Raw genomic sequence first — 26,424 nt, forward strand, 5'->3', positions numbered from 1 at the left:
ACACGCTGTAGAAAATAGAAACCTAAGATTAATTAATTAATTTATTTATTTATTTGCTGAATTGCTGTTGGTTGAACTATCTTTTTACATCTGTTTTAATATATAACTTGATCACTGTTAGTTATAATACAGGTTGTTATTGTTTTGGTGAATGTCTGACTCCAGTCTGTGTTCCAGTCTCCGGAGCTGATCCAGGCCAGAGTTTACCTCAGACACAGTCTCTGTTGTGCGGCACAGAGCTGAGCTCCGTGTAGAGGCACACACCAGAAGACTGTGTTTGAAGCAAAGAGTTACTGTACACATTATGTGTTAAAATGAGAACTAGCAGGGAAGCATGAGTGTCAGTGTGAAAAGCCTCCGGTCTCTGCGATGTCTGTGGAGGGGATGGAGGGGTCTCTCCTCTCAGGGAGGCGCTATGAACGTGTTTGACAGGAGCATGAAGCGAAGCCAGAAGCAATGGGCTTCATCTTTACTAGACAGCGACAAATACGATTACCTCCGAGACGAGGTGAGGTGGTGTATTACTGTTTCCCGGAGAACTGAAGCTGTGTCAATAAACTTCTGCTTTCGTTGTCTTTGCAGGTGGGGAGCAGATTAGCAGACAGGGTTTACGATGTCTCAAGGTCACTGCCCGCTTATTAAAATACCTTTTAATCATCCTGACACTAGTTCTTAAAGAAACAGTTCAGACAAAAAAAATCGCTTTACTCACTGTCTGTGTCTCTTAGTTTCAACTCTGTATGACTTTATTTTGTTTTGTGGAGTAGAAAAACAGAATATCCAGTCTGCTGTTTACTAGTGCGGTCAGTTTGTCAAACGATTAATCGCGATTAATCGCATTCAAGATAAAAGTTTTTGTTTACAATAATATATGTGTGTGTACTGTGTATATTTATTATGTATATATAAATGCAAACACATGCATGTATATATATTTAAGAAAAAAAATTATATATTAAATATCTAATAAAAATACAATAATATAAATATTTAAATGTGTAAATGTAAATATTTTCAAAATATATACTGTATGTGTGTGCATTTATATATACATAATAAATATACACAGTACACATACATATATTATGTAAACCAAAACCTTTATTTTGGATGCGATTAATCGTGATTAATCATTTCACAGCACTACTGTTTACCATACAATAGAAATGAATGGGGAGTGGGACTGTTGAGCTCCAAAAGAGCATCATAAAAAGTAGTCCGTAATACTTGCGTGCTATATTTCAAGTCTTCTGAAGTCATTTGATAGATATGTGTAATGAACAGACAAATTTAAATATTATTTTTTTATTTTGCATTTACATGTAGTCATTTTGCAGATGCTTTTATCCAAAGCGACTTACAAATGAGGACAATGGAAGCAATCAATATCAACAAAAGAGCAATGATATGCAAGTGCTATAACAAATCTCAGTTAGCCTAACGCTTTACAATTCTATAATAAATTAAAAAAACAGATAGAAAAAGAATAGAGCAAGCTAGTGTTAGAGTCCCCCCCCACACTTTCTTTTTTAGCTTTTTGTTTATTGTATAATAAATAAAAAGAAAACAAACAGAATATAAAAAAGAATAGAAAAGCCAGTTTGTTGTTTTTTTAAAGAAAACTCTGAAAGGAGCAGGTTTTTTTAAGAATAGAATTAGAATAGAGAGTGCTAGAGTTTTGAGAGCTCAACAACACCATCCCCATCTGCTTTCACTGTAACAGCAAATCTGACATATTGAATAATATATCCTGTTTGCTTTCAAAAGAATAAATACAGTCATGTGGTTTTGAATAACATGAGGGTGAGTAAATAATAACTGATCCCTGAATGTGATTGCAGGACGTTCCCTCTGGCTCTGGATGTAGGATGTGGGAAGAGTCACATCGCAGAGCATTTGAGTAAGGTACAGCCATTCATAACAATAGTGTGAATAGGACTCTTAGAAGAAAATTGGCCTTTAGGTGCTTACATTCATGTTGTGATACATAATGAGATATTTTTTTGATGAAATGTTCACATTAAGCGAAAATTGACTAATGCTGACTAGCTCTTTGTTTTCTATAATTGTATTTTTATTATTCAAACACTAGAAGCTTGAGAGGATGTACATTTACTATGAAAAAGAGCAGTGTGAACATTCTTTAAATCATCTGTTTTTGTGTTCTGCAGAAGAAAGTAAATAATTCCTATTCTCTCTCTTCTCAGGACATTGTTGAACGTCTCTTTTTAACAGACATTTCAGACTCTTCCCTGGTAAGAGACTTAACATGTCTTTATTTTACTAATGCACAGCTTTTGGGGTCAGTAAGACTTTTTTTTTTTTAAAGAAATTAATACTTTTTTTGCTTAAGAATGCATTAAATTGAGAAAAAGTGGCACTGAAGATATTTCTAATGTTGCAAAAGATTTTTATTTCAAATAAATTCTGTTCTTTTGAACTTGCTGTATGGTTTACACAAAAATATTGGCAACTGTTTTCAACATTGATAAATCAATAAAACAACAAAAAAATGTGTACATTGCTATGGAACAAGAAATATCTTTCGTGCAGCAAAACAACATATTAGAGTGATTTCTGATCATGATCATGTGACGCTAAAGACATTTACCATCACGTTTTACCATCACAGGAATAAATTACACTTTAAAATATAAGCAAATAGAAACCAGTTATTTAAAATTTTGTAATTTCTAATCAGACAAATGCAGCCTTGGTGAAACTTCTTTCTCTTCCTTGTTCTTCAGAGAAATAGGAAGAAATGTGAGATGCCTACTCAGTGTGTTTTGGCAGATGAGGAGTTCCTGCCATTTAAAGAAAACACGTTTGACCTAGTGCTCAGCAGCCTGAGGTACAGTACTGCCCCAGTGCATGATGGGGAATTTAAAGAATCGACTGTCATTTATAAAGCCGTATTTCTCTCCTCAGTTTGCACTGGATCAATGACCTTCCTGGAGCTTTTAGACAGGTATGTGGATCCAACCAAGTGTGCAGTGCTGTTGCACATTATAAATAACACAAAATAGCCTGTTTTTGTGGTTCAGATCCACCAGGTGTTGAAGCCGGACGGCGTGTTCATTGGAGCAATGGTCGGCGGCGAGACGCTGTATGAGCTGCGATGCTCTCTGCAGTTGGCCGAGCTGGAGAGGGAGGGCGGCTTTGCACCTCACATCTCGCCCTACACGGCCGTCAAAGATCTGGGCAACCTGCTGGGACAGGCCGGCTTCAACATGCTCACTGTGGTATGACTTTGTTAACGTTTGATTACACCGATTCAAGTTTTGAGTTGAATTATCTGTGACTACACAGAGGCATTTTTGTGTTGTCATTCAGGACATCGATGAAGTCCAGGTCCATTATCCTGGTATGCTGGAGGTCATGAGTGACTTACAAGGTAAGCTCTTTAAACTGGGTGTCTTAGGTTATGTTATGAGAAGGAGAATGGGTTTACAGTTCATTCATGTGCTTTAGGTATGGGTGAAAGCAACTGTGCGTGGAACAGGAAGTCACTTCTACACAGAGACACTATACTGGCGGCAGCTGCCATTTATAAAGGTGAGAACGCAAACTGCATCGAACGCTTGGAGGATTGAACATTTCAAGTCAATCTGACAATTTAAATTTCCATTGCATTTATTTTATCACATATTTAATATTTTCTACAACAAGAATTATATGTGGAACAGTGGTTATGGTAAAATTTAACTTATTTTAACGATGTACTTCAATGCAGTCCAGGACCTCTCATGTTATATTTGAATTAAAAACTTGTTTAAAATGAATGTTATGACAATATACATTTCAGTGGTATTGATTTTAATTATTTCTACAAGGATACTTTATTTTATTGTCTTTGCAACCTTGTTGTCAAAAAAGTTGAGAAGGACTCATGTAGAGACAATAAAATGTGTTTGGTTTACCTGATGATCCTAGAAATTGTGTTTTTCTGTTAATTTGATTTCTTCTAGAGATGTATGGCAATGAAGACGGTTCAGTTCCAGCTACATTTCAGATCCTCTACATGATTGGCTGGAAGCCTCATGAGTCTCAGGTCTGTTGCATTTTCATTGGTCAAGCATGGAACAAACCACAGCCAATCACATTCCTCCAAAAGTGGAATTGTAGGGAGATTCTGACTTTGCCATCTTGTGATGATTTTACAGGCGAAACCAGCTAAAAGAGGTTCGGCGAATGTCTCGTTTGCTGATCTGTCAAAAATAGGCAAACTTCGGACCGACCATCAGAAAACCAATGAAAAATCCTAGGACAGGAAGAATCCTCAATTCAACTCTGGATCATCTGCTTTACTTGCATGAACATGAACACACACGAATGTTGCATCAACAAACTCAACAAAGCGTCTTTGACAATGTACTCATAAATAAACAATGATTATAATACGGTGCGAAACAATTCATGTTACTCTCTAAAACCGAGTTACCAAATCATGTTACTCACAAATTATTACATTCAGTTCTCAGAAATCAAATGAAAATAGTGTTTTAAAAATGTATACATCTTCCTCTCAGTACTCTTTTAGAGAAAACAAGTGTTCTAGTGTTTAACGGCTAATATAGCAGTATATGCCTTTCCTCCCCTGTACAGATCAAGTCTACAGTACACATTTACATATACATATGGCTATAGTTACATATACATAGTGCTGAAAATGAATCATCAAGAGTTCAAGATCTGTCAGTGAACATGTTATTACAGCATATTCTGCTCAAACTGCAACCAGGACGTTGAGTACGACAGTCATTTTGAATCAAAAGCATTCTCTTTTTTTCTGGAAGACATTAGCTCTCACTTCATGTGCTCTTTAGTGGTTATAAAAAAAAAGTAATATCAACAAAACTTAATTTTAGCCTGAGTATCATGGATATTAGTACAGATTTGCTCTAATTTGATTAATCTGGCAGCCGTTCATATTACTTCATCTGAATCCAGTCTAAAGTAGTAGAGATACATTATACGCAGCAACTTAAACATGATTTAAAGTGAATCACAAACCCAAGTAGCAGCTACAGGACGTCCTGTCAGGCTTGGTGGTCCTCGATGTAAACACAATACGTTTGGAGCAGGTTTCAGTGACCATCTGTTGTCAGATGAAGTCCAGATTTCCTTTTCTTTGAAGCGTTTAAAGCTCAATTAATGCCAGCAAGGCACAACTAAATTATTTACATCTACTCTGGATCCTTCTCTTCCAATTTTCTTTTTCTCTATTTCAAGTCACTCTACCATTCCTGTTCAATTTCAAACTTTCCTGAGCGAGTTCATTAGTGTCAGAATAGAGGTCATATTTCACCTCAACGTATAAAGAAAAAAAGCTTTTTTTGTATTCATAGTATTTTTTCCATTATGATATTATTTTCATGGCAATAATGATATTTTATTTTAATTTGTAAGAATGTATCCATCATGGCAGTATTGTTGTTCTACAGTTTTTTTTTTTTAAATGTATGTTACTTTTCTTATAATAATAATAATATAGATTTTAAACTCTGTATTTCTATGAGAACCACATCTACGCAAAACCTCATAAATAAAAACTCAAAATGTATAATACTACGAGAATTTGATATGGAAAAATTGGCTTAATTGCCATGAAAATAATGTTGCAATGCAAAAATCTTTATGGTTACAAAATCGGGCTTGATTTTCTTTATGCATAATATAATTTTTCCTTTTGATATGAAGGTGAAATGTCTGTGTCTCAGTTTTTGTTTATGTAAATAAGTGTTTTTTTGTACTGGGGTGTGTGTGTGTGTGTGTGTGTGTGTGTGTGTGTATCAGCCCGTCCCGTGACTGCTGTAGTCAAACACTCCCTTCTTAAAGAAAGGAGAGATGCTGCACACGGCGTGTTTCGAGAGGTGGAGTCCAAACTCGTCTGTTCTCGAGTTTGGACGAGAAGAGGGCGAGGATGACATCATCACGCGGAAGAAGTTCCGCAGGTATTGCTGGGAAAACACCATGACATCATCAGCATCTTCAGAAGTTTCTCGTTTAAAAGTGATGGATTGGAAACACATCCGATTACCTCCAGCAGATTCCGGCGCTCCGCAACCATTCTCTCGTCTCGATTTCCAAAAATCTTTTTGGGAGGGAAGTCCAAAGCCGCGAGCTAAAATAAGATTTGAAATTTTAAACATCTAATATGCAATAGTTATGCAAAACATATCCAGGTCATATTTCACCACAAAATTTAAGTGGGACCAAAAAAACTAAATAAAATCATGACAATTTGCATGAAATTAATGCAAAACTTATTTGATGGTGTTTTTTGGGGTGAAATATTTATAAAAATAAAAAAATAAAAAAAAACATACTGAAAAATTAACAGGTTACATGAATGATTTTGATGAATTTTACATTTATGCATGAGTAACTTATGCATGTATGAATTTTAATTGTATGTAAATAAAGCAAAAAATATATTTTGGGGTGAAATTAATAATATAAAAAATATATATATTTCAAAACTTGTATGAATAAATATTATGTGGAATGTTAACATTTATGCATTTATCTAATGCAACTTACAATGCATTCTGATACATTTCACTAGTTTGTGCATTCTCTTGGAATCGAGCCCATAATCTTTGTGTAACTAGCGTCATGTTTAACTAGTTGCGTCGCAGTTGTTTCTGTGTGTACATGCAAGTCATACCTCTGGATATTTCAGCTTCAGAGATTTGTGCATCTCCCGAAAACGACTGTATCTTCTGAACACCGTCCACGTTTCATCCAAAACAGTGATCTGAACACAGGACAAAAGCCTAAATCTCAAAACATCAAAGATGAGCAATCAGACACATTTTTCTTTTTTTTTTCCTTCTTTTTTTTACTGGTGGTCACCACACGGTCAAGTTAAGTAGTTCTCACAGATAACGCATTGATTGTATAAAATGCAGACAAACCTTGACTTCGAACTCAAAGTGTTCATCTTTTCCCTGACCACACAGGACGTAACGGGGAATACTGATCTTCACCGAATCTTTAAGACTCTCTGGACTGGGATCCAGGGGAATCGACACCAGCCGCTGTGGAAAGATGGGAAATTCTGGTCAGAAAACATCCTCAACTGAAGTACTAATGAAAAAGCATTCCGTAAACACACAAAACAGTACCTCGTATTTCAGTTTGCGTTGATCGATGCATTTTTTATCGCTGTCCTGAGAGATTAACACAACTTTAACAGTCTCAATTACTAGCAGCTGATTTTAGGGGGTCAAGCAAGCACTTACTTGTCATTTCCCATTAGTGAAGTAGCAAAAAAAAGAGTTTGTTTGCTGCAAAAGGAGAAATGCATCTATGCAAGATATCGGTAGGGAGGCTGCATGCTTCCAAAGAAGAAAAACCGCAGAGGAAAGACCCAATTTACTGATATCAGAGATGGTGTGCAAGTTAAGGCCGGATCATGCAAATCACCGTGCGCTCAGCTGGTGCTGATTGGCTGAGGCCTGTGCTTACCTCATCTGTCAATCTCACAGAGCTACCCTCACTATCCTGCTCCTCCTCCTGCAGAGTTGAACAACTTTGTTGATGCCAAAAACAATTCTGTGGGTTTTAATGTGCCTCCTGTGCATGACTAGGGTAACATTAAACCGTTTTCTCCTATTAAGCAAGCCCACATTAGAATCTCTCAGAAAACCATTTGGCTTATTTAATTGCACTTTCAGCTAAAAGCAGCACAGAAAGTACAAATAAATAAATGAGCAGATTCAGTTAAACCAATAGTTTGCATTCAATCCAAAGAGGAAATGAATTTTACAATAACATGTATGTGTTTATAGTAGTATAATGATAGTAAGAACATGTTTAAAGAACAAGAAACAATATATTTCCCTTCTGTATGGTAAAGCATTCTTGAGTGAGACAGAATATTTAGTGGAAAATAATACAATTTTACTGGTTATATTAGTTTATTATTGGTTAATAATATTCTTCTGTTACTCTAGAAGAAATTACTAGATGTAACTCTTCTGAAGAAAATAACTAAGTAGAAGTAAAAAATATTCCAAGATGACATGAAACATTGTTATTTTAGTATTATTTATATAGTATAATATGTTCAAATTTTTAATTAGCTTTTATATTTTTTTACATTTTCAGATTTTATTTTAATTTGAATAATATCATTATAATATCATATAGCATTATGTGCGTTTGTTTTTAGCTTTAATTTATATTAATTTTATGGAGACATATATATATATTTAATATTCATATTTTATTTCAGCTTTAATTCAGTTAAAGATTTTGTTATTTTAATTAAGAATTCAATTAACGGTAGGGTCTGTAAGGGACATTTAACAACATGTTAATAGTTTTCATTAACAATGACAACACTGATATGTACCTATGTTTTAAAAAGCAAAACTCTTATTTACAATACACTATTTATATCAAATGCAAAGAATGTTTCTGTATATATGCATGTAAACGGGTTTGATATGATGTTGTCTGTGGGTGTAGTGTTATACCTGCAGTGAGTCTGAAGACAGTGAGAGTGTGTTGTTATTCTCTTGGTTCAGAAGGTTCAGGTTCTGCATCCTCCGCTGCACCTCTTCTTCAATAAACGCTTTAATCCTGAGTGTGAAATGACCAGTTCAGCCAATTTAATTATGCACTGACAAAATCTTCATTTCAAGCTGCAGCCACGTAGGCAGCTGTGGTGTGTGTACCTCTCGTCTCCTATAGACAGCACAGTCGGGAGGGTCTGTATGGGGCTGACGGGTGACTGGTTCACATTGTTTTTTTCTTCCCCGCTCACACTGAGACTCCGCACGCTTCCTTCACTCTCACTGATCCTCTGCTTCAGCTGCGCAATCTCTCGCTCCATCCTGAGAAACAAGAAAAGACAAGGCAAAGCGGCTCTAGATTTTATCACATTCAAATCCACAAGGGCCTTCTGGGCTCTGTATATGATTTGTATAGATCTGTATAGATTTTATATTCATTTATTTAATAACATTAGGGCTGTTGAAGTGAGCACTTAGTATATTAAATGACCACATAACCATACCTTAATTATTGTCTCAAACAGTCTTAACAATATGTATTTTTTCATAGAAATGTCCAGCTGCCTTTATATTTATCAAAAGGGTCCCTCACAAGAGGAGCCCCTGTGCTAGTGTCCTCCTAAAAAACGACTACACACCTGTCCAGGTCTTGTGTTCCTGTAAGCCTAGAAGTGCTCTGTCCTAGAGCGGACTGTGACCTCTTTCGGGGCCCTTCGGCATCCGGCTCCAGACTGAGGCTCCTGCGGTAAGCAGAGTGTCTCTTCTCTAAGCGTGCGACTGCCTGCTCCAGAGCCTCCCGCTGCTGTCGCTCCTTCCACTGCAGGATCTCCTTCTCCTTCCTGCGGACCTTCTCCTCCTGACGGGCCACGTTTGCTGTGAACTCGTACGACTGCTGGAGCTGCAGCAGCTGCTCTGCGCTCGCGCTGTACTGAGACAAACGCTCCTCCTTCTCCTCCAGCTCCTTCTCTACCTGCAGAGAAATACAGACAGATGAAGCATTTCATATCATCTTTGCATCATGCACCTTGAATTCATTCAGAAATGTTTGCCAATCACTAAAGAATCATTAAACAGCTGCCAAGACTTCTTGTATGATAAATTTAGTTTATTTATTATAATATTATTTCTGTTATAGAAAACTAAATAGTGGCAAAAGTCTGAAAATGCAAATGATTTTTCATACTCTTTTTCTTTTTTCCATACTTTTCCAGACCTGGAAATTCATAGTTTTCCATACTTTTACAAATTGCATAGGAACCTTGGATAAAAGCAGGATGCATAAGTATTTGTAATGCCGCGTTTCCACCGAAATTACCTGGAACATTTGTACCAGGAACTTTTTTCCCCCCAGACCTGTTGCTTTCTGTGTTTCCACCGCGGTGTAAAGTACCGGGACGATTAGGCAAACAGACTGGTGACGTAGGTCTGTGGGGGTTTCTCAATACAAAGTACGCTGATTTTGGACGTGCATCCTCGGTAGTTCAGACTTTGTGCATTCGACTCAGGAGTGTGATGTCCGTGACGACGCAAATCCAGTAAATCTGCAAACAGCAGCGTACTTGATAACTTCAGTCAGCTGACCATGGCTACTGCAATTTTCCTCACTGTATATTTACAATAAAATGAAATAGGATATCAAATACCACTGCCTCCTTTCGTTTTCATTTAAACATAATAAATGAGCTGCAGGAATGTACTTAGTTCAGGGATATGTGTATATACAGCCATTACACTGAAACAAAATATTATATAAATTTGCCTTTATTTTCATTTTAACATATAGATAAATTGAATACAGACCAAAGAAAACCTGTTAGATTTACCCCGCAGCTGAATTATATTTTATGTTTAACCACTAAAGAGACATCAGAGCACACACATCAGAAGGTTTAGCCGAGGAGAGGCTGCTCTCGGCGGATAGATGATCACTGAGCTCCCGCTGGTTGCGTGGAGCTCACGTCTCCGGGATCGGCCAAACACATTTTTAAATAGGTGCTGTCTTTATAAATAAACCACAGATTTGAGTTTTAAACAACTACATTCTCGCCTGAAATACTTTTAAAATTACATTTCATGGCACAATAACAGTAATATTTTGAAAATGATCCGAATAAATGGTGGTTGAACCCAAACAATGCTGCGTGAACTCAACCAATCAGGATGTTTAGCGCTCAAGTCCCGCCCCCGAAAGTTCAGGAACTTTGAAAAGTACCACCTCGCCAGCAGGGACTTTCTGAGGGGCACTTTTTTACCCGGAACTTTATTTAGTTCCTGGTTCCTGCGGTGAAAACACACCGAGTACCAGGCCAAAGTCCCTAGTTCCTGGGTAAAGTTCCTGCGGTGGAAACGCGGCATAAGATGCTACTACTAATCCAAGTTTCATCCACTTAGAGAGGAAGAGCGCATCTGACTGAACAGAGTGTTACCTGATATAGAGTCTCGTCCAGCTCTTTGTCCATATCTTCTGGACTTCCGTCCAAAGCAGGAGACCCTGTCCCTCCTCTAACTCTGTCCAGGAGCTCGATGGCTCTCTGTCGCTCCTCTGAGACAGCAGGGAGGTGTTTCTCACAGAGAGATTGGAGCTGTCTCTCTTTAAACTGCAGACTGTGCTCGGCCTGCTGGATCAGAACCTCCTCCTGACCCAGAGAGGACACGTCCTGAACACCACGCTCCATCAGATCACTGACCTGCGAGTGAATCACCAGAGACTTGATTCAATTTGATATTCCTTCTCATATCGATTCCATTACGTCACTTTCAGTTATAATGTCCATTTTTCTCACATTTGAAATAAATCCTCTCTTTGCTAACGCTTTAAGTTATTTAGTTTTTCTTATTTACTAATTTAAACCGAACTATTCATAACTTACTGAACAATACGACTCATATCGGTCATTTGTTAATAGGACTATAATGGTCTTGATGAATGTTATAGATTCATTAAAAAGGACGATTTAAAAGCTGTTTTATGGTTCAATTAACTAAATAGTATCAAAAGGGTCAATTGTTCATGAATTGGACTACACAGGTTGTGCTGCATCATTTTTTAAATTAACTTAAAAGAATAATCTAAAAAAAAAAGTAATTTGTTCATGAATCAGAAATACTCCAGTTCTGCTGTGTGTTTCAGATTGACTATAAAGAACCTGTTTAATAGAGTCTTTTGCTCGTGAATTGGCCAACACTGGTCGTTCTGCATCATATTTTGATTCACTAAAAAGAATCATATCAAAAGAATCGTGTTTCTGAATCAGACTACACCCGTCATTCTATGTTCTGAATGCACTAAAATTAATAATCTCAGAAGAGTCATTTGTTTGTTAATCAGAATAGGCTGTATGTTACAGATTCACTAAAAAGACTTGTTCATGAACTGGTCTACAAAGGATGCACTGCATCATGCTTTGATTCAATGAAAATAATCATCAAAAAATACTGTTTCTTCTAACTTGGTGCATTTTAAATGAAAATATGAATTTAAAAATGAACACCACAATATTATTTAAGTGCAGTGGATATACAAACAAGCTCAGTTTTCCTCAGTTTTAAGTGTGCTTCTGACACAAGGAGTCGTGTACCTGTCTCTGTTTGTCCTTGTACGTGTGCATCAGCAGGCCGAGTGACGTGCGCTCATGGGTCACCTCCCGTTCCAGTCGCTCCTTCTGCTGGATCAGTGACTCTTCCAGCAAACTCAGCTCCTCCACCTGCATCTGCTTGAAATGTTCATAGCGTGCCTGGGCGCTCCTCCGGGCCTCCTCCCCGTCCTCCTCCTCTCCATCGATCCGTGCCTCCTTGGCTCTGAGCAGCTCCTCCCTGAGCTCGGTGAGTGTACTCCTCTCCTCCTCCAGTCGCCGTGCCTCATCTGGTGCGAGCAGGGCGGCCGCCTCCTCGCTGCGCTCCCTCAGCTGCTCCTCCAGACGCCCAACCAGACTCAGCTGCTCCTTCTCTCGCTCCTCCAGACGCCTGGAAGTTCAAGACATTCATCTTGACACGGTTTCAAACGTACACATACAGCTCTATCTCCATACAGATATTGATATATAAGCATATCTAAATATATCTATAATAATTATATTATAATCTCAAATATATATATATTTGGTTTATGAGGACACTTCCTGTGTCTCCGTTAACCAAAATGGTAAAAAAAAAAAAAAAAAAAAAAAAAATTATATATATATATATATATATATATATATATATATATATATATATATATATATATATATATATATATATATATATATATATATATATATATATATATATAAATAAATAAATATATATAAATATAAATAAATAAATAAATATATATATATATATATAATTTAAATTTTTAGAGTGACAGAGTATTTATTTTAATTATTCAAATTTAATTAAAAAAATACAATTTTAGTTTAAAAAAAAAAAATTGTAATTCCAATTAAATAATTGTTTCTAATAATATAATTATTTGTTTTATTATTGTAAAGTAAAAAAAAATATTTAACAATAATTTTTACATTTAAATAAAAAAATAGTTGCAAGTTAGTCCAGAACTTGGATTGATTTCACACTAATATGTATTACTGAGACTCATCATATTTTTTATGTCAAGTGTTAAGAACAGATAAATGACATTTTCACCTGTGTTCCAGCTGGAGTTTGACGGCCTGCTCCTCACGTTCTCGTTTGAGCCGCTCCAGCTCACGAAAGAGCTCGTTATGTTCAGCTCGCTCTGGATGGGCCTGAGTCTTTTCATCCTCCTCCTCCTTCAGCATCTGCTCCGGCTGCAGTCTCCTCTGCTTCTGCTGTTCCTGTTCCTTCTGCTCTCGGTGTCTCTCCTCCTGCACACAACAGACAGTAGCATAGAAAGAGCCCAAAGAAGGTTTCTCAGAAAAACAAACCCTAGTATAAACTACTGTGCAGAAATAAATGTTATGAAGTGCCAAGTGGAGAAATAAATTTTATGATTTTACCAGCACAGAAAAAAAAAAAGAAAAACAGAACTATCACAGGATTAAGACAATGAAATACCATTGATTTTGATAGTGACTGACAACCGTTAAAAGGGACTACTTGCTGACCTGAAATCTCTCTTTCTCAGCGATCAAGTCTCGGAGGCGGCTCTCGATGTCCTGACTGCGTCTGTGCAGGCTCTCCTCCTGTCTGCGGATGCGCAGCTGCACCTGCTCAGACTCCTTCCTCTGAGACTCCACCTCCTGCTGCATGCGCTCAAGCTCCGCCTTCTCACACTTCTGCTTCTCCTCCATCTCCTTTATCAGCCGCCTGGACCAGCAACAAAACAAAGGAGAGAATTGTGAATTGTGGTTAGGTCCAATTCATTTTAAATTGATTTATTAATTGTTATTATATGCGACCCTGGAGCACAAAACCAGTCATAAGTAGCATGAGTATATTTCTAGCAATAGCCAACATTACATAGTATAGGTCAAAATTATACATTTTTATCTTATGCCAAAAATCATTAGGATATTAAGAAAAGATCATGTTCCATGAAGATATTTTGTAAATTTCCTACTTTAAATTTATCAAAACTTAATTTCTGATCAATAATATGCATTGCTAAGACTTCATTTGGACAACTTTAAAGGCAATTTTCTTAATATTTAGATTTTTCTGCACAAACAGATTTTCAATAGTTGTATCTCACCCAAATATTGTCCTATCAACACATCAATGGAAAGCTTATTTATTCAGCTTTCAGATGATGTATAAATCTCAATTAAAAAAAAACAGACCCTTATGACACATATTAGATTTAATATTATAGTTAAGTTCCAAACAAATTTAATATTATACCAAGCTTGCTTTGGATAATATTGTGTATTTGCATAAGCTGATTTAGATTAAATCCTAAATGTAAATTAGTGGACAAGACTGCTTTATCTCCATTGCATGTTTCACAAGTATTTGCATCTATATTAATATTTGATAAGTCATATGACACACCTTTTAATTTCCAGTTTTTCCAGTTCTTCTCTTTGCTGCCTTTCAAACTCCAGTCTGGAACATATAAGACAATTAGTTTCCACCTTTAAAACACACACACACAAACCACAGCAAACTCACACCAGTGCATGGGACGAGGGTCTGCATTATTACGAGCACTGAGCATGCGTTGCAACTATAAGCAAGTGCTGCAAAATACACAACTTTAAATAAGAGATGGAGACACACGTTCAACTAAAGTGTTATGATGATGATGATGAAGTGCTTCTCACAAGCATGATGAATGAGAAAAGGAGAGATTGAACTTACAAATACTGAAATGAGTATGTATATAAAAACACAACAGTTAACATGAGAACACTAGCTGTGCTTGGGTTCTACCTGAGAAAGATGGGACCCTTTTCAGTGAAGAGACTGCCATGAAGAAGTTCAGGAAAAGGAAATGTTACCAAATACTGCTGCACAAATGATCATTTTTAGGCATATTTAAAAGAATAAATAATGACAAATCTTGTGTGAATAACTCATTTAAAATAAAATAAAATAAAAAATCCACTAAGTTGAGTGTTTGGTGTTGACTCATGACATGTATTTGGTGTAGCAGGTCACTGCCCAGGATCACGATCAATCATGACAACACAACTGTCAAGGCTTTTACAGGCCAATCAGTTTCCACATGGGTGATCACAGATCTAAACCTTCCCAACAAACCTTTAGAAAACTCATTTTTTTACTGTGCATTCTTCTATTAATGTGACAATGGAAAAAGCCAACATGCATTTGGTTGTTTATAAGGGATGCATCGATATAATAAATGTTATATCTCATACTATAAATCTATTTGGTAAAGATTTTAGTTTTTTTTCTTTTTGTAAACCTAAAACCTACAAGTAAACATACTCAGATTTAAGAATTAATATGTTACAATGTACAGCAAAAATGATGGAAATCTGTTTAGCGCTCTTGAGACCTGTGACAGAAAATAAAACATCGTTTAAACTGTAAAAACTAATATTATTAAAACAAACCACGGGCTATAAATTAGATTAAAAAGTTTCTATAAATTAGGTTCAAACATTTGGGCCAGTAAGATTGTTTTAATGTTTTGAAATAAGTGACCGAAGCTGCTTTTATTCAATCAAAAATACACTAATATTGCAAAATATTATTACAATTTAAAATAACTGATTTTAATTCAAATAATTGCATATTTTAAAATGCAAGCTGAATTTTCAGCATCATTCCTCCAGTCTTCAGTGTCACATGATCCTTCAGAAATCATTCTAATATACTGATTTGCTGCTCAAGAAACATTTATTTTAATTAAATATAACTATTTTGTTACATTCTAAATATCTTTACTGTCACGTTTGATTAATTTAATGCATTTTTTCTGACAAAAAAAAACACTTAACCAAACTGAAACTTTTAATGGTGGTGTATATACCAAATTTAACTATGATCTGCCTTTCACAACTGAAATTATTAGTGTGGTCATTATAACTACAACTGCTTTATCGTACACTGGTCGATACCAATATGGTCACAGATAAAGGAGCATCCCTATTGTCTGTTTTTGGGAAGGATCTGTCTGTGTTTTAATGCATGAAGCGAGAGGAGGATGGCTCCTGGGAAGGAAGAGAGGGACGAGGGCTGAGGAAGAGGAGGCAGCGTGGGGAGGAAGAAACCACTCGCTCTGTCACACACACACACACACACACACACACACACACACCGAGGCTCACCCAGGGTTATACAGCATGACTGTAGAGAGGTTTTCACAGGAATTGGACAGATCAGACATGGATAAGCTCAGACTGGTGAGGAGGCCGCTCTGGAAAACAGGAAGAGCAGATAAATTAACAAAAATTGTCATGTGTTTGATACTGAAGCTTCAAGTATGAATTTCCTCTCACCTTTCTCTTTTCTCGAAGTTTAGCCGCCTCTTTGGGATGATTGAATCTGAACATATTGGTCCTGCCGAGGAGAATGACCGCACCTGAGAAACACAAAATGTACAAATAAATCTACGGGTTAATAAATGGGAAACATCAGCTTTGCATAAAACTGCATTCATATTGCTTATTCAGTAAAAAAAGAGATGAGATTTTTGTAGAAAGGTATATATATGTGACCTTGGTTGAGCGGACAGGGCTCAGTGATCTGAACTCCATTGACTGAACACTGAGCGTCATTCAGAGGAATCAGAGTGACCGTGCCATTCTGGTTCTCGATCAGACAGTGCTCACTCTCCAGACCCAGACCATGAAGAACTGCGAAGAGAAAGAGAGAAAACATCTTTATGACTGATAGTACTAGCAAAATCTGGGTTAGGGTCAGGCGAGGTTTTCAATGCAAATTCAGTTCTTGAGTTGGAATTGATTTGGAAATTTAAGTTGAAATTGAACTGAAAATGGCAATCCAAATTCATTTCCGGATTTGAATTAAGAAACAAACAGGAGGAAGCATTGTAATTTTATTATTAATTTAAAGAGAAAGATCAGACTAAATGTATTCTTCTTTTACTCATATCATTCTGTATGATTGTATGACTGACTTTCTTCTGTGGAACATAAAAGAAGATATTTTGAGAAATTAATCCGAAAGCCATATACTGTAGGTTTGGAACAACATTTTTTTGGTGGTAAACTATCATTTCAAGAACAGAATTCAAGGAAATGCATATAACTGACACACTGTTTTTGATTTCATGTTTAGCATCAATTACCCATAAATGCATCATCATACACATGAGGTTGCATGGAATTTAAATTGTACTGACAGGAAGGAGAATTTACCTTAAAAATGCAATTCAAATAGACACATGTTTTGTGAGAAAACATAATTACATGATTAATCCTGATTATTTATATCATTGTACTCAATTTATCTACCAGTAACATAATAAAAATAATTAACACAAACATTAATATAATTAATTTTATCAAACAGCACAACTAAATGTCCAAAATATATTTACAATAATCGAAAAAAATGGGAATATTGTGGAAAGGTATTTAATACATGTCAACTCTTTTTAATTTTGATGATAAGAGCTTGCAGCTCATATAAGTAAAAAAATCCAGTATTCCAAAATATTGGAATATTTACATTTGAGTTTCATTAAATTCCAGTTTTCTCTTGTTCTTTGAAACCACAATACTGGGGAAGACTGCTGACTTGGCAATGGTCCAGAAGACAATCAGTGATACCCTCCACAAAGACAGTAAGTCACAGAAGGTCATTACTGAAAGGGCTGGCTGTTCACAGAGTGCTGTATCAAAGCATTTTAAATGCAAAGTTGACTGGAAGGAAGAAATTGGGAAAGAAAAGGTGCACCAGCAACAAGGATGACTTCAACCTTGAGAATACTGTCAAGCAAAGCAGATTCAAACACTTGGGAGAGTTTACAAGGAGTGGACTGACGCTGGAGTCAGTGCATCAAGAGTCACCACACTCAGAGGTCTTCAGGAAAAGAGCTACCAAGCCACTTCTGAAATGGAAACAACATCAGAAGCATCTTACCTGGGATAAGGAGAAAAAGAACTGGACTGTTGCTCAGTGGTCCAAAGTCCTCTTTTCAGATAAAAGTAAATTTTGCATTTCAATCGAAATCATGGTCTGAAGTCTGACATCACTGAAGCTGGAGTTTGTGCTTTTCTGTGTTTCAAAGGTTTTTTTTTTTTTTTGATCTTAGGAAATATTATAATATTTTAAGATACTGGATTTTTGACTTGCATGAGCTGTAAGCTCTAATCATCAAAATTAAAGCAAAAAAACTTTTGAATTTTTTTACCTCACATTTAATCAATCTAGAAATAAGTTGAAATAAGTTGGTGAATAAATGATGGCATTATAAATGCTTATTCTTATTACCGAGTTTGTGTATTGGGACTGAATCAAACAATAACTGAACAGATGGTGAGAGACAGTTCTGTCAATAAACTCACTGATGTCCTGTTCATTAGTAGCATCATCACGGCCAACGTAGGTCCTTCCCTCCTGCAAACACACACACAAACCAATCATGCGCTGCAGTATACGAATATAATACAATCACACCAAACAAAAAACGTGTACTGTGATGAACACTGCATATGTTCATTACCTTCAAATGATAGAGAATGATGCCGGTGCTGAGCAGATCATCATCAATCCCAATGAGATGAGGCAGTTGTGAGTCCAGGATCACTCCGATTCCCTCCTTCCTCAGAGCCAGAGTTTCCTCCTGTTCAACACACATGCCAAAACACACACACTCAAGGCCTGGCTCTGTGAATGAGGTGATAAAAATACAAATAAGACGCTGGTCTGACAGACGGCGACAAACCTTCAGGATGTTCTGTGTTTCGTTCCATTTGTTCGTCCATTCCTTGGTCAGCTCCAACACCTGCGACAGAAAAACATGCAGACGGCTGTGTACCATAACCAACATCAAAATTCATCTCTGGAATTTCACACAGCATTTATTAGCAAACATTTTGCAAACAAATCCCTATTGTTATGTGATAATGAAAGGGTGTATGTTACCCTGGCCTCATTATGGTGCAGTTCCTCCTCCATACTTAACGCAGTGGGGGAATCGAGCAGCGCTATCTGAAAATCACACAAAATAGAAGTCAAGTCACCTTTATTTATGTAGTGCTTTAGGCAATATAGATTGCTTCAAAAAGTAATAAACAGAAAATAACAGAATCAACGATGCAAACTTCCTCAAATATGAGTCTAATTCAAATTCTGCTGTAAAGCAGGTCTAAAAAATAATAGTGTTGATTCAGTTTAATTCAATAAATGTGTAAAGTTCAATTATGAAACAAGTTCAAACTGCAACTAGAAGCAGCTCAACAGAAGACAACAGTAAGTGTCCTTACTCAGCTTAAATCAGTTCAATATTGATTCAATTCAGTTCAATAACTGTCAATATTGCAGAATTAATTTCAGCTGTAAAGCAACTCTAGTGAAAAAATCTATTAAAACTAAAACTTAGAAAAGAAAATAAGTTTAAAAGATTATTATACTTAGGCTTAAAAGCCATATAATATTTTAAGATGAACAACAATTGTCAAATTAACGTTCAGACCTGATTTCCCTGCGCGAGCAGCGCTTTCAGCCGAGCGATCTCTGCCCGCAGTTCTCGTATGAGTCTAACGTTGGAATCTTCATTAATCGTGGGTTTGTTGATGATGTTTTTGGCACGGTTTGCATAGCGCAGCGTGCTCAGTGTCTCGCCGTAGTTGACGTCCGCAGGCGAAATAGCTGAACAGAGATATTTGAGATCTCACAACATGAGATTCCTTTAAAATACGCACTGCACAAAACATTTGTTCAACCAAAATCTTACAGCACAACTTCAATTCTAAAATGACAAAATAGTTTATTTTTAAATATTTCAAAAATCAACATCGCACCACTTTCTGGTTTCTAGAAATGTAATCTCTGTATTCATGTTATATTGCACTCCATATATTACATTTTGTATAATTTTCAATAAAAACTAATTTAATGACTCTAAAAGTATTACTCCATTATTAAACCATCAAGTAAAACTTTAATTTTCTTCCTTCAAGCCATTGTCTGTACGAATTACATAAGTGTTATGTGACTTCATAGATCCAGCCAAAACAGCACATGACTGTCACATGTTTCCTCACTCACTAGCGATCATGATGGTCTTTGAGTTTCCTCCCAGACTGTCCTTCAGGAGCCACGTGAGCACTGAGTCTCTGTAAGGAACAAACACCTGCTTCTTCTTCAAATGACTGCTCCCTCCTTCCTGTGACAGATCAGCTACAGAGACAGAAGGAGCTGTCAGAAAACTGAGAGCAATATACTCTCTACACAAAAGTTTTAAAGGAATTTAAGGAAATGCAACAAGACAATAAGAAGTGTGACAGAGCACAACAGCATCTCTCACCTAAAGCAGAGATGACATTTCCCAGAGTGACCAGTGATTTGTTGATATTGCCGCCCTCTTTGAGCCGGACACCAGTGGCCCCTGTGGCATCGGCCCTCTCACTTCCTGCCAGGTCCACCAGGTGAATCTTACTGACCGTCTCACTCGGCATCTCAGCATCAAACTTAGCCTGAGAACAAACAACAATAATAACAAACTGCATGATATTATCCTTTAAACATTACTTCCTAGTAGAAGTATTTTTCCATCATGGATTCCTCAGCTGGTTCCGATCTTGCAAATCCACATTCAGTGGCATTAACACAGGAGTAGATACATCTGTAATGCTTTACAATCACCTGTGTGAAGTTGATGGTGAAGATGGCGTGTGAGCGGCTGCTTGCATCGTTCATGCCAGTGCTGGCAGTCGTGCGGTTGATGTTTCCCGCCTCCATCAGCTCCTCCACATCACTATAGTTCTGCACGAGGTGCTTCGACAGGTCTGAGATCAACGAGGCAGTGTTTAGAAGAACTTACACATGCATACACCTTTAAATGCAGCATCAAAGTGTTTTGTACACTACATTTATTTTTTTGTTTACATAATATTTATTTCATGTTTAAATAATACTGCAATATTTACTTAAAATAATATATATAATGTTTACATAATATTGCTAGATTTACTCAATATAGCAATATTTGCATAATATTTACATAATATTGCAAAATGTATTGAATTAATTAGTAAATACCGCAAGATTAAGTAAATAATAAGTAAATACTGTAAAATTAAGTAAATATTTAATTATTTACTCAATATTTACATAATACTGTAATATTCACTGATGCTTAATATTACAATGTTTACTTTATATTACAATATTTAAATAATGTTTACACAATATTGCAAGAGTAAGTAAATATAAATGTAATAAATATCGCAATATTTACTCAACATTTATGTAATATTGCAATATCCACTGGTTATATTTATTTAATATTACTATATTTACTTAATGTTTACATTATATTGCGATATAATGTACTTGACTAATTACTGCAAGATTAAGTTAATAATGAGTAAATATTGCGATATTAACTTAACGTTATTTACTGTACTTATTATTTTCTCAATATGTACATAATATTGCAATACTTACACAGTATTGCGATATTTACCAGTACTTAATATTATAATATTTATTCAATATTTACTTAAAATAACTATATCTACTCACTATGTACTTAGTATTGTAATATATACTTAATTTTTTACTTAAATAATTACTTGAAAAAATAAAGCAACACAAATGCTAGAAGGCTACGTGCTACTGTTTTCATTATTTTGTTAATATTTATACTAATGTTTTTTTTTTTTATTGGAGGGGTGTGATTTATAACATCTTTGTTTTTGCGGTGACTTGTATGAGAGCTACTGAAATTGGTTATGGTGACAATGTTTTTCTTATGTATTGATTTGCAGAGATGTTTGAATTCAGGCTCTTACCTTCTACATAGGGTCCCTCTTTAGGATGCTCTCTGACTCTGAGGTTATACGTCTTTGCCATCTTTCTCCTTAACAAGTCCCGCACACGTTCATTGTAAATCTCCAAATAGCTGTGCAAAATATGAAGGTTTTTGTTTTGTTTTTTCTCAGAGTATGCATACAACAACAAAAACTTTTACTTTGAAGATGCACATGTGAAGACAAATTATTTCTGTGCTGCTAGCAGCACCAAATGGAACTGGAATCAGACTCAACCAATAAATGTGCACGTTTGTGACAGGAGCTGATTAAAGACTTCTATGCAATTCTGTTTGCTATCCCTATTTGTTGCAGAAAGGTGATGCACTTTATCATTTAACTATCATTCTCTAGCTCTCGAATACTGCAAGATTTTCACTCACCTGACTTCTGTACGGAAAGAGGCTTCATCTCTCCGAATCATTCCTGAAATTTGGCTGAATAATCCTTCACAGATCCGTGGGATCAGCCCGACGTCACCCTGCGGAGCAGCAAATCTTGATTCAGAGCCAATATTTAGCTACAAGCAGTCGAGGGTTATAAACCAACCGTATCAGAGATTCACTAAAGTATGTTTGAAATTACAGAACAAGCCTCAACTGTGATTTTGGAAAAAGAAAACACCTGTATTAATAAAAAGGCTTACAGGGATGCCCATCATGGTGTGCGACTTCCCTGATCCAGTCTGGCCATAGGCAAAGATGCAGGCATTATATCCTTCAAATGCTGCCTTTAACACATCAGTGCCCAGATCCTTAAACACCTGAAATCACACAAACACCATGCATGTGACATCAGAGTATTTATATATGCACAAGAGCACAGCCAAACTGAAAAAGTTCCAAGTTAATCATCAAGTCAAGATATGAGCTCAATTGCACTGATTAAAAAAAGCTGTGCGATATTTTAGTTTTTACTATCTAACACAACACCCAAAATTGTTATTGCGTCTGAGCATTGAGTAACAAACCCTTCTGAACACAAACGCTAAGAGGATTAGCACCTAATGAGATCTGATCACTTTATTATACACAAATATCGCTGGAGTTTTTAAATAAAATAAATAATTCCTCTACAAACATGCTCTAGTTATTATCAAATGTTCACACTATATTTGAACGATATTGCATTGTGGAAAGCATGAAGATATTTATATAGCCATTAAGTCATGTAGTTAAACTTAATCTTGCGAGCAAGCGAACATTAAGACAATATTTATTTTATATTTATGCATTTGTTTATTCAAAGCGACTAACTTTAAAAGCTAAAAAGCTGTTCGAATTGATTGAAACGGTTCTTACTTTCTGCTTTAGTAAATTCACAACTCACAAGTCTCCGTTTAACTTTTTTTTTAATAATCGTTATATTAATAGTTATTATTCTTTTTTTAAATCAAGCAATTTAAGAGCAAATACATAGCTTACAGCTACTTAACAAATGACTGACTGCGAATGACAAAACGTATGCAGTCTTCATTAGAAAGTCATATTTCCACTGACCTTCTCTTGTGAGACAAAGCTGCCGTTTTTACAGTCCGAAGAGTCGTAAGAGAAATCATATGTGAAAGTCTTTGCTCTCTCCCTTACAGAGTCTCCGGTCACTCCATCTGGTATCTGATACAAAAATAGCACAAGAATTAGATCAGCAATGACATTTCATCTGTGGAACTCTTTCATTTAGAGACATTCAATGCAACATACTTTTAAGTTGGTGATGGTGGTTTTGTTGCCTTCCATTTCGATGATGCATTTGGCAGACAGATCTTTCTCCCTGTGCCAGAAATCAATAACACATGAATAAAATATATATTGATGCACTTCATTTATTAGTCACAAACACTGTAAATCCATAGTCCATGAGCATTTACTCTCGAGGGAGACGATTTAATTTAGACCAATCAACAGATCAAACTAAGCATCTATTTTCGACCTGATGCTTTTATGAGCTGTTTAAGGATGAAAGCAGATTGAGATCACAAGTGTTTTTCATTACAATTCATTTTGCATGAAAATCAAATGTTTTTCTTGAAAATCCCTGGGAACAGGAGATGTTTCGGAAAGCATAAGCTGCATATATCCCCAGAAACATATGGTATCATGTTTAAACAGTCACACAGAAGAATATATGCACAAAGGTTTGTGTGCAATGCATATAGTCCCACAGATTCTCAGCCTTCGTTTAAAGCATGTTTATAATTCTCACTACACTCATGGATGATTTCATGATGACATTCACATTACTGTTAAACATTCATTAAAACCATTATATGCTGCAAATTAAAAGCAAAAAAATAATTATAACATTTGTATATTGTTTTTCTATTCACATTACAGTGATTTTAAATGTATTCTCATTGCTATTATTACTACTGATGATATAAATATAACAAATTATAATGCCTAGTAATATAATAATAATTAAATTCAGATGTATAATATTATGATGATAATCACATATTATGATAATAAATATTTGGTCCAGGATCCAAAAAAACAACAGTGTCAGGACTAAAGGGACTAAAATGGACAAAAAAATAAATAAATAAAATATAAATAAAAATGTAGGTTTCATTAATTTAGGTTCACTTTCGGTTCTTTTAATTAGACTCCAGTAGTAAATCACACCTAGCTAACTAAACAGACAGCATTATGGACATGTGTCTATGATGCGGTCAGAGCCATGGCGCAGTGGGTAACTGTGAGCACAGAGACAGCCAGGTTCGTATCTGACCTGCGTCATGACAACTTTCCAAATACACAGGTTATATTAATACATGCTTAATGCTAATATTTTACGTGTATTTCACGTTTATGCATTTCACTACGCAGCTGTTGCGACATTATTCACGAGGACATGTTCAAGTATTTGTTTATTATGGGATTATTTGTGTGTTTAAGAGCCACTCACCGTCTGTTCATGGGCCGGACCCTCACTGCCACCCGAACCGATGCCATGACACATCCCTGAGGACCACACACACACACGAACACACACACGAACACACACACACACACACACACACACACACTCAGTCAGTCAGTCAGTCAGTCAATCAGTCAGTTCTCATAAGTGACTGACACATCTCTGAGCTGCTCCGGGGGATGTGACTGTGTCCGCAGAAAACAGCGCAGTGTGTCCGAGAGAGGAGGTGATGACGCTCATGTAGTGTTCACTCAACAGTCATCATGTAAGAAGATGAATTATTCCGGGAAGCCGGACTGATTCACAGCGTCTGCTCTTTGCTGGCAGTGGCGCGCGATACAGAACACACAGCACACGCGACACTGCCGCCTGCAGGCCTGGAGTCATCACGAGTTATCAGGGTTGCCAGGTTTTCGCAACAAAACCCGCCCAGTTGTAACTCAAAACTTGCCCAATAAATACACGTGTAAAATACACGTTTTCTTTCTTGCCATGATTCCATTAGTTAAATTAGCATTTTAGGGGATTTATTTCACGTTATTGGAGTCGCTTAAACCTGCGGGTGTAAAAAGCAACCCGCGACAACGGTGTTAAAACAGCCCATTCCGGTGGGAAAACTAATTTGGGAAAACGGATTTGGTAACACCGTGGATCATTCAGGAACCGTGTTATGAAAAAAGATGCTAAAGCAAATCAATTAATGTATATGTATATATCAAAAATACCTGGTATAATAATAATAATAATATAATAATAATACCTGGTATAATAATAATAATAATATAATAATAATACCTGGTATAATAATAATAATAATATTACATAACTGCGCATTACCATTGCAAAGTCATTAAAAAAATAAGATGGTCCCCTTTTCCCCCTTTTTTTATTGGTTGAATAGCATATTAGTAGGTTACAAAATATAGGCTATAAATACAATAAACAAATAGCCTAATTATTAATACAACAACAACATAATGACATTTCTCACTGAATTTATCGTCTTACTATCAGTCTGTTTTAAAAAAAAATATTTAAAATAGCTCTCTGTTCTTGTCTATTCTAATCAAGTGTAGGCTACTTTGGTCGTTACAGGTTTGTATATAATTCAATAATAACAGTGTGTTCTCTTGGTTAGGTCAGTTTATCCATGGACTTTACCTTTATGCCTTCAAGGCCCCCATGCTGATTTTTTTATTTTATGTTTTAATTATAACACCTCTGTTAAATAATATAAAACAGGTAGGTCTCTTAAAACAGGATGTCTGCCTTATCTAACTTTAGTTGATGTCACAATTTGGGGCATTAAATTATATAAGATATTATTATGAAAAATATATTTTACACATTTTGAATACACGATCAATAAAAAAAATATCAGTCCTGTTTTTGTTAACTTTTTATTCTATTTTTTTTTAAACAAATTAAATTCAAAAAGAAAAAAATATATAAACATTAAATTAAAAACATAAATGAAAACTGAAATTAACAAATTACTAAAACTGACGCTAAAAAGAAACATTAATAAAAAAAATAAATTACTATATTATAAATAATACAAAAAACAGTCATAATCTGTAAAATGCATCAATAAAGACAGACAA

The 26,424-nt window shown here is 35.8% G+C and overlaps 2 protein-coding genes across 2 annotated transcripts; one reads left to right on the forward strand and one right to left on the reverse strand.

Moving 5' to 3' along the window:
• The first annotated feature begins 27 nt into the window (after positions 1-27).
• On the forward strand, positions 28-4,400 carry ndufaf5 (NADH:ubiquinone oxidoreductase complex assembly factor 5). The gene is made up of 11 exons (XM_059554663.1): positions 28-508; positions 583-623; positions 1,842-1,905; positions 2,208-2,255; positions 2,748-2,851; positions 2,929-2,968; positions 3,045-3,242; positions 3,334-3,394; positions 3,472-3,555; positions 3,969-4,051; positions 4,164-4,400. Exons 1-11 carry the CDS (start codon positions 335-337, stop codon positions 4,263-4,265), a joined length of 999 nt encoding a protein of 332 aa, XP_059410646.1. The 5' UTR covers positions 28-334; the 3' UTR covers positions 4,266-4,400.
• LOC132143987 (kinesin-like protein KIF16B) lies at positions 4,290-24,909 on the reverse strand. Its single transcript, XM_059554664.1, has 32 exons — positions 24,806-24,909; positions 23,599-23,668; positions 23,398-23,511; positions 22,545-22,661; positions 22,282-22,379; positions 21,881-21,990; positions 20,730-20,872; positions 20,392-20,560; positions 20,133-20,264; positions 19,558-19,733; positions 19,008-19,073; positions 18,808-18,867; positions 18,586-18,705; positions 18,428-18,479; positions 16,613-16,750; positions 16,394-16,476; positions 16,223-16,311; positions 14,859-14,891; positions 14,478-14,531; positions 13,592-13,793; positions 13,152-13,351; positions 12,104-12,488; positions 10,952-11,212; positions 9,164-9,495; positions 8,688-8,846; positions 8,487-8,592; positions 7,474-7,521; positions 7,131-7,175; positions 6,921-7,043; positions 6,671-6,760; positions 6,041-6,124; positions 4,290-5,960 (listed from the first exon to the last, which is right to left on the reverse strand). Exons 1-32 carry the CDS (start codon positions 24,850-24,852, stop codon positions 5,793-5,795), a joined length of 4,074 nt encoding a protein of 1,357 aa, XP_059410647.1. The 5' UTR covers positions 24,853-24,909; the 3' UTR covers positions 4,290-5,792.
• Between the last annotated feature and the right edge of the window lie 1,515 nt (positions 24,910-26,424).

The sequence above is a fragment of the Carassius carassius genome, chromosome 7, assembly GCF_963082965.1.
Source record: "Carassius carassius chromosome 7, fCarCar2.1, whole genome shotgun sequence".
Taxonomy (NCBI): Eukaryota; Metazoa; Chordata; class Actinopteri; order Cypriniformes; family Cyprinidae; genus Carassius; species Carassius carassius.

What these genes read in the sequence shown, in the direction of transcription:
- ndufaf5 (XM_059554663.1), top strand. Translation starts at nt 335, where the DNA reads ATGAGTGTCAGTGTGAAAAGCCTCCGGTCTCTGCGATGTCTGTGGAGG. An exon ending in AGGGTTTACGATGTCTCAAG is followed by an intron (nt 624 to 1,841) that starts GTCACTGCCCGC and finishes ATGTGATTGCAG; the next exon opens with GACGTTCCCTCTGGCTCTGG. An exon ending in GGCAGCTGCCATTTATAAAG is followed by an intron (nt 3,556 to 3,968) that starts GTGAGAACGCAA and finishes GATTTCTTCTAG; the next exon opens with AGATGTATGGCAATGAAGAC.
- LOC132143987 (XM_059554664.1), bottom strand. Translation starts at nt 24,852, where the DNA reads ATGGCATCGGTTCGGGTGGCAGTGAGGGTCCGGCCCATGAACAGACG. An exon ending in AAACACAGAACATCCTGAAG is followed by an intron (nt 18,706 to 18,807) that starts GTTTGTCGCCGT and finishes TGTGTTGAACAG; the next exon opens with GAGGAAACTCTGGCTCTGAG. An exon ending in CTGTGAGATTGACAGATGAG is followed by an intron (nt 7,176 to 7,473) that starts GTAAGCACAGGC and finishes TTAATCTCTCAG; the next exon opens with GACAGCGATAAAAAATGCAT.